Source organism: Sipha flava, unplaced genomic scaffold (genome assembly GCF_003268045.1).
Source record: "Sipha flava isolate LNK unplaced genomic scaffold, YSA_version1 289_pilon_pilon, whole genome shotgun sequence".
Taxonomy (NCBI): Eukaryota; Metazoa; Arthropoda; class Insecta; order Hemiptera; family Aphididae; genus Sipha; species Sipha flava.
The window spans coordinates 179,812-193,896 of NW_020272960.1; the positions used below are offsets into that span (position 1 = coordinate 179,812).

The 14,085-nt window shown below is 28.7% G+C and overlaps 2 protein-coding genes across 2 annotated transcripts; both read left to right on the forward strand.

Moving 5' to 3' along the window:
- Positions 1-10,681: 10,681 nt before the first annotated feature.
- Positions 10,682-11,976, forward strand: LOC112685743 (SCAN domain-containing protein 3-like). Its single transcript, XM_025557711.1, has 4 exons — positions 10,682-10,760; positions 10,812-10,963; positions 11,064-11,310; positions 11,594-11,976. Exons 1-4 carry the CDS (start codon positions 10,682-10,684, stop codon positions 11,974-11,976), a joined length of 861 nt encoding a protein of 286 aa, XP_025413496.1.
- A 153-nt stretch (positions 11,977-12,129) lies between these two features.
- Positions 12,130-12,549, forward strand: LOC112685744 (protein FAM200A-like). Its single transcript, XM_025557712.1, has one exon. The coding sequence runs from the start codon at positions 12,130-12,132 to the stop codon at positions 12,547-12,549; it is 420 nt and encodes a 139-aa protein (XP_025413497.1).
- The last annotated feature ends 1,536 nt before the right edge of the window (positions 12,550-14,085 follow it).

Sequence of the window (14,085 nt, forward strand, 5' to 3'; positions counted from 1 at the left end):
TTAATATATGGAAATCGATTGCGACGTAATGTATCGGGTAAACAGTTTAGCCGGTTTTTTATTTATTTATTTTTTTATACCGATGATATAGAGAATTATAATCGTTACTAACCGGTGAGACGTCCAAACGCGTATTAATAATACGAACACACGATTTCTACAAATACATTTCGGATCTATTGTGTTATCGTTTTACGCGAATACACTCAGATACGTCTAGATCATTCGAATGTGTCTGCAGAAACGTCATGTGTGCAATAACGATAAATCAGGCGAGAGCTTCGCAGGATACGTAAAAATACTAGTATGGAATCATATAAATAAGTAAAAGACGACCAAAAAATTATGATAAGCTTTTTGTAATGTCGATTTGAAAGCCGTAGACGCATACACAAACCAGGGGGGGGAGGAAAGAACGGTTTTCGAAACGAGCGTTTATAAGTGGGCAACGAGAACCTGCGTGCATTTCTGTGATTATTGGTTTGTTTTATTTTTTCCCCGTCTATGTCTTCGAGGTACCAGTCGCACGGCTCGCAAACTGCGTTTCACCGCGTTTACATCGGCACAGCGGTAATCGGCCGTGTACAAGCGTATACCTGTGTGATTAAAGGATGCGAATTCGACGGGAATCTCTACCGAAGTAGGAGTATCGCGTCATCATCGTTGTTCAGCGAAGGAAATGGCTGCCTACATATAATGTACTATTATCGCTGAGCTACATTTGTTTCTCGAAAAGATCAAAACACACTACAATGGTGTGTGTTTAATGGACGTGATACGTATATAATATAGTGCGAAATTGGCATGTCTTACTTGTATAAGAAGTAAAATAATAATAATTATAATAACAACAACGGTACGGTCGACGGAGGGATTTATTTCTTTTCTTTATTCGCCAAAAAATGTACACTTGTATGGGCTTGAGTGTACGGTATACGGTTTCTTCCCCCGAGTAATATATATTCACATATAGAGAAAATTTGCATCCATTACCCACGTAAGAAATGTCGCGCACCCTCTGACGGACGTCAAACAAAACCGTTGAAAGCGCACGCGTTTCGACGACACAACAATAGGACTCGGTAGGATGGGGTGCCCGGAGCGTCTGCGTGACCCTCGATTCGGGGCGAGTGGTATCCATATTCAAACCCTGTGCGCGCATTTTATTCGTAACCGCGTGACGGTTGTATATACAAGCTGTAATACGGCCAGATAAAACGTTTACGTTCGAAACGTGTTTTTTTTCCGTTCTTATCCGGTTTAAATCTAATCGGGAACCGTTTAATAATGATTGCTAAAAATAATAATAATAAATAAAATACGTTACACACACTTAAGAAGTGGTTTTTCAATATTACGTGTCAATTAATTTCCAGGTGCGTATTATAACGAGAATGGAAGGAGAGTCAAACATCGACTACACGTATAAATCAGCAACTACGGGGGACTCGTTAAAACGTTTCGAATGAATCTTTACGGCAGTCATATGTGCCTAAGATTACATGATATGCTAATTTTCCAGTTGATCGAGGAAAATGACTCCTTTTTTAGTTTTTTCTTTGTACGTATATGATTAAAGAAAAATTAAACAATTGGCGATTTTGAATTGCAATATGCGACGAGTATTCATATTAGGTACACTGCGTCATTTTGAAATGAATCGAAAACGTGTGCAAAGAAAAAAACAAACAAAACGCGAAGAAATCGTTATGCACCGAGAACATATACGCGAAAGTGTTGAATAATTTATCGATTTATCGATCTAATACACACGTACAATAGTATTAACTTAGCGTCGTCGAAAACAATTTATTTTCATAACTCGAGTGGGTGCGTAACCGTGTATTATTTTAACTCGGTCATTAATGACCTGCAGGATTTTTCCTGTGTACGCGAATACCTGCCGTGTATATTATTATGTGTACGCGTGCGTTTGTGACTTATGCGTCTGAACCATTTTGCATTGCAGTATACTTTAAAACTTTTCTCTATCTATGAATCTCTTTGCCGAATGTCCGTGTACGGTAATTATGTTGTCGTACACGGCGTGTTGTACACCACGCGTAGAAAGGAGGAATTATTATTGTTGTTTATGCATTAACGGTGTAAACATTGATTGCGCACACGCGTTACACATCGCCCGCGGAGGATAATTGATTTATTGTAACGCCGCACGCCTGTTGCAGGATACATATTAATTCGATGGAAACAAAATAAAAATGAACTTGGAAGTGATGTTGTGGCGGGTCGTTAACCTCTCGCAGAACGTCATACGGCATCGACGACCATATTACAATATTACAGGCCGTTCATATATATAGATGATATTATTTGCGTCCAGTGTGGTATTAAAACGAATCGAAAGCAAATACAAAGCGGATTTGTGTTTGATTCAACGTCGTTTTATTTACCTTGTTCGGCCACGGTGAAATGCATTTGTAAACTTAATCGACTCTGGCGAGGTCGGTGCGTATAGACGCACGTCGTAAGCGCGTTTTTCATTTATTCCGTTCCTGTCAGATATGTTGGTCGATAAATTTCGTTTCGCACGTTAAACAAACGCGTACTGTTATTATTACGTGTAGGACAGTTTTTCAAAAAAAAAAAAAAAAATTAGCATCAGGTTACGTGAAGCTAGTGGCGTATTTATGAGGGTTATACTGGGGGTTTCTCCCCCCCCCCCCCCAATATATTTGAAAATACCAAATTTTAAACATATCTGTAATATAATAATTTTAGTTTATTTATTCAAAAAAGTATTAAAGTATAATGAAAAAAAATATATGAATATGGCTAATAATAATAACAATCAACCGCACGGCACTCACATACACATAGTATATAAATAATTTCATGTGGGGAAATTATTAGTAGATAAGAATATCAATATCTTAGTCCGTGACTGTCACGTCTTGTTGTTGACAGTATGCACTACGCATCTATGCGCAACATAAAGTAATATAAAATACGATTAATACGAGTATACATTTAATTTAGTTATTACTATTATTATTATTATTATTATTATTATTATATAGTATTTAAACAAAGTTGATAAAGAACATTTTATACTAATTTATAAAATTATTTCACTATTAGGTATGACACCCCCCCTCCAAAAAAAAAAAATAAGTTTCTAAATACGCCACTACGTAGAGCTATAAAATCCATTTGGTAATACAAATGGACGCAAGTTTTATGACACGATAACAAATGATGCAGCAGCAAAATAGCGTCTTGGTCTTTTCGATCTAAATGCACATCTTATCATGTTTAAGATTCATAGCACTTGGCTTATCTAATATTTTTAATTGCACGAACTTGTACGGATCGAAGGAATACCATTCAGTGGCGTATATAGGGACACCCCGCCTAGTGGGCTCCAGCCCCCCCCTCCCGAAATTTTTACAAAAAACTTAAAAATAATTTTAAACGTAGGTATGTTATATTTTAATGGTTTTTTTATGCTTATTTAGAATTTTCGTCCAACGTCAAATCGTTTTGGGACATTCTGTAAATAAAATGTAGATAAGTACCTACTGTGTCTTATTAGTAATTCTTAGATAGCAGTGGAAATTCAACTTTGTCCATAATAGCCCCTCCGAAAATATATTCTATACACGCAACTGATACCATTGAAATCTATTTTAATTACATTTCGAGGTATTACAATATCGTTGCATGTTTTCAATAATACAATACCGAGTTCGAAATCGTTATTCACAATAATTATTTTCATAATAGATCTTACCTATCCAATGCGTGGAGTTTGATCATGTGTAAAAACCTATTACGATACAACTAATTAATGCGATTTATGTAAGTCAAAGTTCAATTTAATTTCATCCTCAAAGGTAACACAACACTGAAGTGTGACTCATTATAATATAATAATAGAATATAGTATAAGAAGTCATTATTTATTAAAGATAACAATAGTGATATTATTACCTAAATATTGATGTTGGTACTGGATATAAACCAATGAACTTACTGAATATACTATTCTATAATCAATGCTGATATGGTGGTGCTATTATTTATACGCTTTGCAATATTATTAATTATATTAAACACGAAAATATCACAGCAACATAGAAATTAATCACCAAATAAATTAAATGTAAATGATTTTTAATCTGCATTAATTTTTTTTAATAAATCGTAAGGTTTGAATAAATATTTTCCAAAATGTGTCAATCCATTCGATATAACATAATATATTTTTTATCCTTGTTCCTGTGAATTATATTAATCTGACGAATACTTAGTGGCATATTATAAGGCTTGAAAAATATTATTAAATTGAAAATATTGGTACTTTTTCATCAAAAGTTCACAAAAAATATCTTAAAACACATTGTTGAATTTAAAAGAGAATTTTTTGTGAAAATATTTAAGTACGAGTTAATATTTCTGTCGACTAAAGTTTATAATACTATGATTTAGGTATATTCAGGGGTGGATCTAGGAAAGGGTTCAGAGGGTCAGCTGACCCACAGTTAATATTTGTTGACAAAATTAGCTTCTTGGTAATTTTTTTGTCTTTTTAGACCTTGATTTGGGCTCTTGGACAGTTGGCCCATCGGAATTTCTTGAAAAATGAATGCCATGTATATTCAAAATTTAAAATTTTTCAATTCATAATTCATATTTTAAATTATATCGTTTTAGTAGAAAGTTAAGTAAATCATATTTTATTCCGTACGTTTGTTGCGCTGATAAAATTATATTATATTTATTAATCGTTAAAAAGTCATTATCGGTGGTATCACTAATTCTAAAATGTAATATAAATATACTCATACACTTTTATGAGCATATTGTGTTTTTTTTTTTTTATAAGGTATTCATTTCTAATTCAGTTTCATCCCTAATAAATGGCCGCTTGAAATGGCTTGACCCACAGTTCCCCGACTCTGGATCCGCCCCTGGGTACATTAGGCCCGTTTATTTGTTCTATTAGTCTAAAATTATATCGATTTCCGATATTTTATTTCATGGATTTTGAAATATAAGTACTTACAATTAATTATATATACTTTAACCTATCTCTCGTAAGAGAACTGTATATTTAAGTCTATAATTGTTGATATGTAAATAGTTTTACTTCTTTAGTCTACTTTAAATTCGACCATCACTAGATGATCTACTAACTAAAATAAATGATTTTATGTGTTTATAATCGGTCACACAAAAATAAAAAATAAAAATTATGGAATATAAAAATAAGTACATAGATAACCAGTTGGAACTATTGACACTATACAAATAGTATCGAATACAGTTTTTGAAATTGAAATATGTTGGTTGTAAAATGCAACACATTTGTAAGTTCTAGGAAAAATCAAAATTATAATATACATAGATATAATTAAAGTAAAAAAGTAATATGTAATATTTAAATTTACCCAATAATGAATAAACAGAGTAATTCAATTTTTCAAATATCATATTGATTAAGAACTTATGTAGGTACCAATGTACATCATTTATATGATGAAGTTACACGAACATATTTAGAAGGTTAAATAAATTATAATTATTTTATTGATTTAATTAGTAAAAATCAATTATAATAATATTATATATTATTATATTACAATAAATTTCCATTGGAACGGTTTCTAGACCAAATAAAGTTATTGATAAAATAATATATATATATATATAATAATATGGTTAACATAAAATGCGAAAAAATATGTTAACTACGATTTTGTAAATGATTAATTTGTTTATGCATGACATATAATCAATGATCACTATTTTAATCACATAACAAAAAGTTTAACTTTGATTTAAATTAATCACACTGTAACTAATAATCTTAGGCAATGTATGCATTTCAGTGACATTTTTAAAACGATGATGATATAGTATGCCTGGAAAAAGTTACGTCTACTAGATTGTTGAAGATAATTATGGAAAAATATTATAATGTATATTGTTTCCAAGTGCACGAATAATGAAATAGCTTACGTAGTTTTTTTTCTAGAGAAATATTTACTATCATCCCCAGAGTAAATGTCTTGGTACACGCGTCACCGATCACTGCTTACATTACATGTTGATAAACTTTTGTGTATTAAATAGGATTGCATTGTTTGCATAATTTTAATTTTGTTTATTTCATAAACCCTATTAAATCAAGCGGAATGGATACAATAGGTACATATAGTCGTGTGCATTGTACTTAAAAATATAAATTAAAGCATTAAGTGTACAAAAATTATTTTTTAGGTCTCGTTTTATAAAATATTATCGCAAATCATTTTTTTTTTTTTTTTTTACTGAAGTACATGTAGAATAATCTATTTTTTTATGATTTTATTACAGATTATAGTCATATGTACTGTAGGATGATATAACAACTTCAGAATACTAAACCCGTATATGAGATATGTGATGATAACGTTAATAACCATTTATAATTTGAATGGAAAATTGATTAAAATTCAAACCGCTGATTCTGTAATCGGATTTGGATTGACGCGTGTTTAACCATTGTGTTCAGACAATTCGCAATGTGGTTTATTCAACGTATTCTGCATTTTCGCTCTTATTTTGAAATGCGTTTGCAGTTAATAGTAATAATAATAATGATTAGTCATTATAACGTGTCTGATCGCAATAGTTAAGGGTTTGGTCATAGCCAGACCAAACACATGGCACGGGAAATTGGACACACATACATATCGTAGACATTTAACTTACATCTCAACGAATGACGACGTAGATATTTCGTAAGACAATAATATTTTTGCCACTGTATATATTTTTTTTAAAACGAAACATTTGCGGTTAAATGAGACGACGATGCACCGTCAAATGCCCACTGGATTATTTCTTTTCGGATTAACGTTACCGACTGTAATTAAATGTTCTCAATATGATGTACATGAACACATATCAACATTGTACTTAACACGTATGTCTATTGTGGTCATATAATTTTCCGAAAATTTTTCCGAAAAATTTCCGATAAATTTTTATTATTATTATTTTTGTACGGGAAAACATTTTTATTGAGTATTGATGTATTACATTACACATGAAAAAAAAAACATCATTTTTCTGGAAATGTGTTTTGGACTAGAGGACTTGGAAAAGTTACGTTTTTACCCTAGCACAGAGTGTACACAAATGTTATTATGAACTACGTTCGAATATTCACACGTTTAACATAATATTATACGATTTTCATTACATATTATCAAAGAATTTCATTGTTTTATATTTAGTACTTACTCTCGTTGATGTTATCTTTTGAATTTAATGAATATTACTTGAGCATTATTATACAGAATACGTTTACCATAGGTTAGGTTTTACTCTAATATATACAGTATTATAGTTTTACTTTATATATTATTTATTCTGAAATAATATCTAGTAAAAAATTCAGCTGAAAAAAATAAATACTAATGTATTTATACTGTACATTAACCATGATTTATATAATAGGCACCTTCTCTTCTTGTTTACCTTGAAACGTTATAACTGTCGTTATATACTATACTGCTTACTGTATATTATTATATTGATATATTTTCAACTGGAGAATATTTATTCAATTTTTTTAAATTTTCGATATCATTTATTATGTTTTTATACTTTTTATTAATTTATTATGTTTATAAATTATTAAATTATGTGTAATAAATACGTAATTTTCCATGGGATCTCATTTTATTTTCGATTTGTCAAGATTTTATTTATACGTGTAAAGCGTTCACTTACAAAAATATTATAAATAAATACCTTTTTAACATTTATAATTTGTAAAATTATGTCATTTTTAAGTTTTTTTATATTTTGCAACAAATTTTTTTCTTATCAATATGGTTCGAAATAATATGACTGAAATACAACAAAAGTAAACATGTTTAAGCAATAAAATGATAATTTACAGTGTGTACAGATAATAAACCTCTTCACTCGAATCGTTGAATTAGCAAGTTCATTCATTTTAAAAATACGTTTAGTAAATGTTGAACATTTTTTACAAATTTTGTAAAAACATTCTACACTGATATTGATCAAAATTGTTGGTAAGCAGATACAATTGAAGTAGAAATTTATCGCTTATATTCTTATAATTCATCCTAAATAAACTGAGTTTCAACAGCTTTTATAACAGTTTTATATAACGGAATAGATTTTATAATATTAAATTCTTATGAAAATTATTACAATTAATTGATTATATTTAAAATTATTTATTTATAGGTAGGTACATGTTATATATTTTAAAGCTAATACATACATACTATTGGATTTAATTTTAAAAGTATTTTGATGATTAGAAACTATGCTTGTGACATATTTAATTTTTTAGACATCGAATGAGGCTTAATACCGGGCCAATTGAAACAGTAAATTGAACGCATAGTAATTAAAGTTTTAATTAAGTAATTAAAACGACATTTATTCCCATGCGTTAGCATTTTAATTTTAAGTTATTTCTAGTAGTAACATTTTTAATGAGCAATATTTGGAGTATGTAACTATTATGTACAAAAATGTAAGTACACAGAAATAGAAAGTTTCTTATATTTTTTAATCGAAAAAATATCGATATAAATTGATTATATCTTTGAAATTTTTTAAATAAATTAACACTTCGTATATATTTATTTGTTATTTTTTCGCTTAGTGTAACACGTAAATTAAAAAAAAAAAAAACATACAACTACAACCTATCTTCTTGTTCATCACAAAATCTGTCAAAGCATTTCGTGTGTGGACTCCTAAAGTAAAATTATTAACGTGCATATTTTAATTTAGAAGTTCTAGGAGACGCAATTTAAGATGAATATACGCGAAATAATATAATTTGTTGATTGTTTGAGCAATTTTGAATTTTTAGTATTTCGCCAAATATCTGTTTAATTGATGCAGCTTAATAACATAAGAAGCCAAAGAACTGAAATAAATCCCTAGATGAAACTAACAAATTTTATAAGAAATATAAATATAAAAATTAATTTTTATTGAGAATTTATACGTATAACGAAACATCGAAACATAAACTAACCCATCAGCCTTAATAATTTTTTAATGGATTTTTTTTTGTTGAAAAAATTTGTAAAGGCAAATATAATTGCACTTATTTTTTCTCTCTATTCATTATACGTAGCGTGTGATGTATGTATGTATATATATATCATATTCTGTTAAGTTTTGTGCAATCGTTGTAAATATTCACCGAGGTATTCGACCATTAAATGTTAGCATTCATTATTATTTATTACACACGCACATATGTATATACATGCATGTGTGTGTTTCAACAAAAGTACTTAAGAGGACGAAATACACTAGTAATTTAAGTGTAAAATACGTTAAACGCGGGTCAAAACCATTCAGTAGTTAATAGTATTATAATAGAGGCTCATTTTTGTTTTTATTTTGACTAGAAGAACATTATTTGTGATGTAACGTTTTTATTACTCGCTAACACACATTTACCGCGGTTACATGCACAGTTAAAACCGATTTAACTCAATTCGAATTAGTTAACTCCTGGAGTTAAATGCATGTAAACGACTGTTAATTCAGTTTTATACCAATTCGGTTTACCTAAAACGGTTTAGTTAATTCACATTTGAAATGCGCATTGGAAATAACTACGGGAGTTCAAAATGCATATAAACGGATGATACTACAACAACCGAATCAGGATTGCGGTAATTTGTTGTGATAAGGTTGTTGTTTTAAATTCATTCGTAGTAATTCCATCATTTGTAACAATTGTAAATAGTTAGAAGAAGACATACTTCATAGAATTTTACAAAATTCTACACATTAAACAATAAAACAAAGTTCTAAAAATTTTTTACTTTAACGTCTTTAATTAATAACTATTAATAATAAATATTAAATTATAATAATATTATCACATAATTGTTATCAATAGAATATCACTGAATAAATTGGAGGGAAAAAATGAAATTATTAATTCGAATATTAAGGTAAATCGGTTTAAACTGTGCATGTAAACGTTGCCACGTAAACTGGTTTGGTGGAAGTGTATTATCCTAATACGGTATTACTATAGTATGTATACTTGTGACCTAATTCGAATTGATTCAATACGAATCAAATTAATACGAATTAATGGATGCATGTAAACGTAGTAATTGATTTTAAATTATTTGTTGACATAAACTATTATATTAATAACTTTTTTTTTAGCTATAAAATATTATTTAAATCCGTTATCGAAAAAATAAAAACGCAGCTCCATAGATAATTTTTTTATTTTTTATTTTTTAAAAATAAGCTCTTCTATAAATTATTTATATGCATTTATACGAATGGTTTTGTTCCGTGTAATATGTTTTTTCTGTCTTAAAATCGTATAAAAATTTATTTTATTTTATTTATAGCTCTATAGCAGTGGTTCCCAAACGTTTTCCCATCGCGGCACATTATTATTAGTTTTTATAAGTCACGGCACACTTTGAATAAATATTATCTACTTATCGAATAATAGGTATATAATGATCGTTATTAGGTAATAATATTATTATCTCTCGATACCGTTTTCTCGATTACGTTCAAACCACACCACGACAAGCCTAAATTTTATTGAATTTTTGCAACGTTTGTTTTATAATAACTATGGATAAATTTTTAAATATAAAAAGAAAGCTTAACGATTACGATGAAAATAATGGCGATAATAAAAAAAAAAAAAAAAACGAAAGTTACTGAAACCATCAAATCTGGTACACAATCTTCTAGTGCAAGCCGTAAGTACCATGATAATTATTTAAATTTTAGTTTCACTTTCTGTGGATCAGAAACTATTTCTATTCCTCAATGTTTGGTATGTGGAGAAAAACTTAGGAACGAATGTATGGTACCTAGTAAATTAAAAAGGCATTTTACTACTAAACACGGACATTTGTTAAATAAAGACAAAACTTATTTTAGCCGCTTATTATCATCAAATGTAAAACAATCAAAACAATTGGAAAAACTTACAAATATATCCGATAAAGCTCAGATTGCTAGTTATAAAGTTACTGAATTAATAGTTAAAAAAAATGCAGCCTCACACTATAGCTGAAAATTTAATATTACCAGCTTGCAAAGAAATTGTAAAATCAATGTTAGGTGAGAGTGCTGAGAAGGAAGTTTCTCGTGTTCCATTATCAAATAACACAATATCTCGACGAATTGACGATATGTCTTCCGACATTCAAAAACACGTTTCTGAAATTTTATGTGATGGCCGAAAAATTTCATTACAAATTGACGAATCGACCGATATTAGTCAAAAATGTCAATTATTAAGTTGTATACGATTTATTGAAAACAATGAGGCTATTGAACAATTTTTATCTTGTACTGAATTACTAACAACATCAACCGGGCAAGATATATATAATTGTGTCAGTGATAATCTAAAAAAAAATGAACTGTTATGGATAAATTGTATTTCCGTATGCACAGATGGAGCTCCTGCAATGACTGGCAAATTTAAAGGCTTTGTTTCGAGATTAAAAACAAGATTTTCCAAATATTATTTCAACCCATTGTTTTATACATCGTGAAGCTTTTATGATTAAATCGATTCCAGATGAGCTTAAAAATGTTCTTGATTTGATAATTAAAATGGTAAATTATACGAAATCAAGAGCTCTTAAAACACGAATTCTCAAAAAAATATGTGAAGAAGCTGGTTCTCGTTATGAAATTTTAGTTTTACATACTGAAATTCGATGGTTATCAAAAGGTAAGGTTTTAAACAGATTTTATGAAATGAAAAATGAATTGTTGCAATTGTTCAATAATGAAGACCCAAACAGCGATTTCGTAACTCAGTTAAATAATCCATTATGGTCTGCAAAACTTGCTTATCTAGCTGATATTTTTAACCATTTAAGTATCCTTAATTCCAATATGCAAGGTAAAGATGAAAACATACATGTATTAATGTATTCATGTATTAACATCGTCTGATAAATTAAATGGGTTTTACGGAAAATTAATCTTTGGATATCACACGTAGAAAAAAAATAACTGCAAATGTTTCCATTAACAACAGATGTTGATCCAGATGGAGAAGTAACATCTGATTTGATAATAAATCATCTTATAATTTTAAAAGAAAAAATGACAAAATATTTCCCATCTTTGGTTATTAACGAATATGATTGGGTGCGCAATCCTTTTGCTGTAACATCAGATGTAATATCACATCTAGAATTAGTTGAACAAGAACAACTTTTAGAACTTCAATCTGATCGTTCATTGAAATTAAAATTTAATGAACTTAAACTGTTTCAGTTTTGGAGTTTTATTAAAACTGAGTATCCGATAATTACAGAAATTGCAATAAATATATTATTACCATTTTCTACAACATATCTCTGTGAACTTGGGTTTTCTGCACTAACAAATATTAAAAATAAGAAACGTGAACAACTTTTATCAGTTGAACAAGAAATGCGAGTGTGTTTATCGTCGATCCCTCCTAGAACTGAACTATTATGCAAACAACATCAAGCACACGTTTCACACCAAAATTTATAATTATATATTTTTTTTTGTAATTTTTAAGTTAATTTTTGTATTAATTATTTTTATTTGTATTATATAATTTAATATTTTGAAAAAAAATCATTTTATGTTTTTTTATAAAAAAAAAGTTCAAGTTGTCGCGGCACACCTTTCAAATTTCACGGCACACTAGTGTGCCGCGGCACATCCTTTGGGAAACACTGCTCTATAGACACGATTACGATTACGCATTACGCGCTTGTATGAATGTTCCCCTATGGTAGCTCCTTCTGTCGTCGATCTATGAACCTTAAGCCCTTGGCACACTTCGGGTATCACGTCCTCTTAGTAATTTACCATATATCTTTTTACCTATTTGATATGGATGGTATAGTAATTTAAAATCGAACAGTTTTATTACAACTAATTATATTTTTAATATAATATGAAACTCTGATTTATTCAATTGGACATCAATTATTGTGATTCTTTGAAATATCGTTTAAATAGACGGTATTGTATTCATAAGGCTTAACTTAAAATTATATACTTAAACGTATTTATTATATAAGTTCCGGTACAATTTTATTTTTATAAACTAAATTCATTCAAATTAGTAAATTTTTTTTCTCTGTGAAGACTTAAATTACCACGTTTATAAAATTATTACAAATTGTTAGATCGTAATTATTTAAATACATTTCTAAATACAACAAGTTCTTTATATATTAACTTGATTTAAAAACTAAATTAATTTTGAATGTGATATTTATTACTGATTATTAATTATACTTTTATACCAAATTCATAATGCAAAATGCAAATATTGATGTATAAAAACAAATAGGTGTTGCGTATTTCACATAAATTTTCGTTTTTTGGGTACATTTGTCATTTTTAGATTTCAAATAAGTGTTCATATTACTGACATAAATTATGAGTATTAGTTCTATCCAAGATTAATCGTATTTTTCTGCCTTTCGGAGAAATAAATTTAATATTGTAATAACTAATTTATGTATTTTCATCAACACGTACTTGGTTAGTACAAGGTTATTCATCGGTTTTATGGTAATAAATCAATGATGTCTATTTAATAAATAATTATTTTGAAATTGTATTATATTTTTTTAATACACTTATAATATTTCTAAAGGTTTAAACATTTATTAATTTCAATGGTTTTTTATAATCCTTGTAATTGAGTAATTATTATACCATTTATTATTTTAAATTATACCTTTTTAATCGCATAGAAGTGTTTTACTATAAATTTGTTTCAACAGTTTCTTGCAATACTATTATGTTATTTTGTTTGTTTTGCTTATTACAAATATCATAAGTCTTATCAGATATTTTTACTTAGTAATTACATCATGTATACATTGTATATATGATATGTATACTATAAACATTACGGTGGACCGCGGTGCAAAAGTCATAAAACTACAATAATAATATTGTGCATTTGTGTGTTACAAATGAGTTATTATTATGAGACTTTCGTGAAAAAATATTTTTTTAAATTTTAAACTCGATTTTAAAATGGCCACGCAAAGAAAATTTATG

Excerpts from the sequence above, each read along its gene's own strand:
- LOC112685743 (XM_025557711.1), top strand. The coding sequence starts at position 10,682 with ATGGCGATAATAAAAAAAAAAAAAAAAACGAAAGTTACTGAAACCATC. Across the intron at positions 10,964-11,063 it reads GCCGCTTATTATCATCAAAT|CCTCACACTATAGCTGAAAA; the intron begins GTAAAACAATCA and ends AAAAAAATGCAG. Across the intron at positions 11,311-11,593 it reads AAAATGTCAATTATTAAGTT|ATGAGCTTAAAAATGTTCTT; the intron begins GTATACGATTTA and ends AATCGATTCCAG.
- LOC112685744 (XM_025557712.1), top strand. The coding sequence starts at position 12,130 with ATGACAAAATATTTCCCATCTTTGGTTATTAACGAATATGATTGGGTG.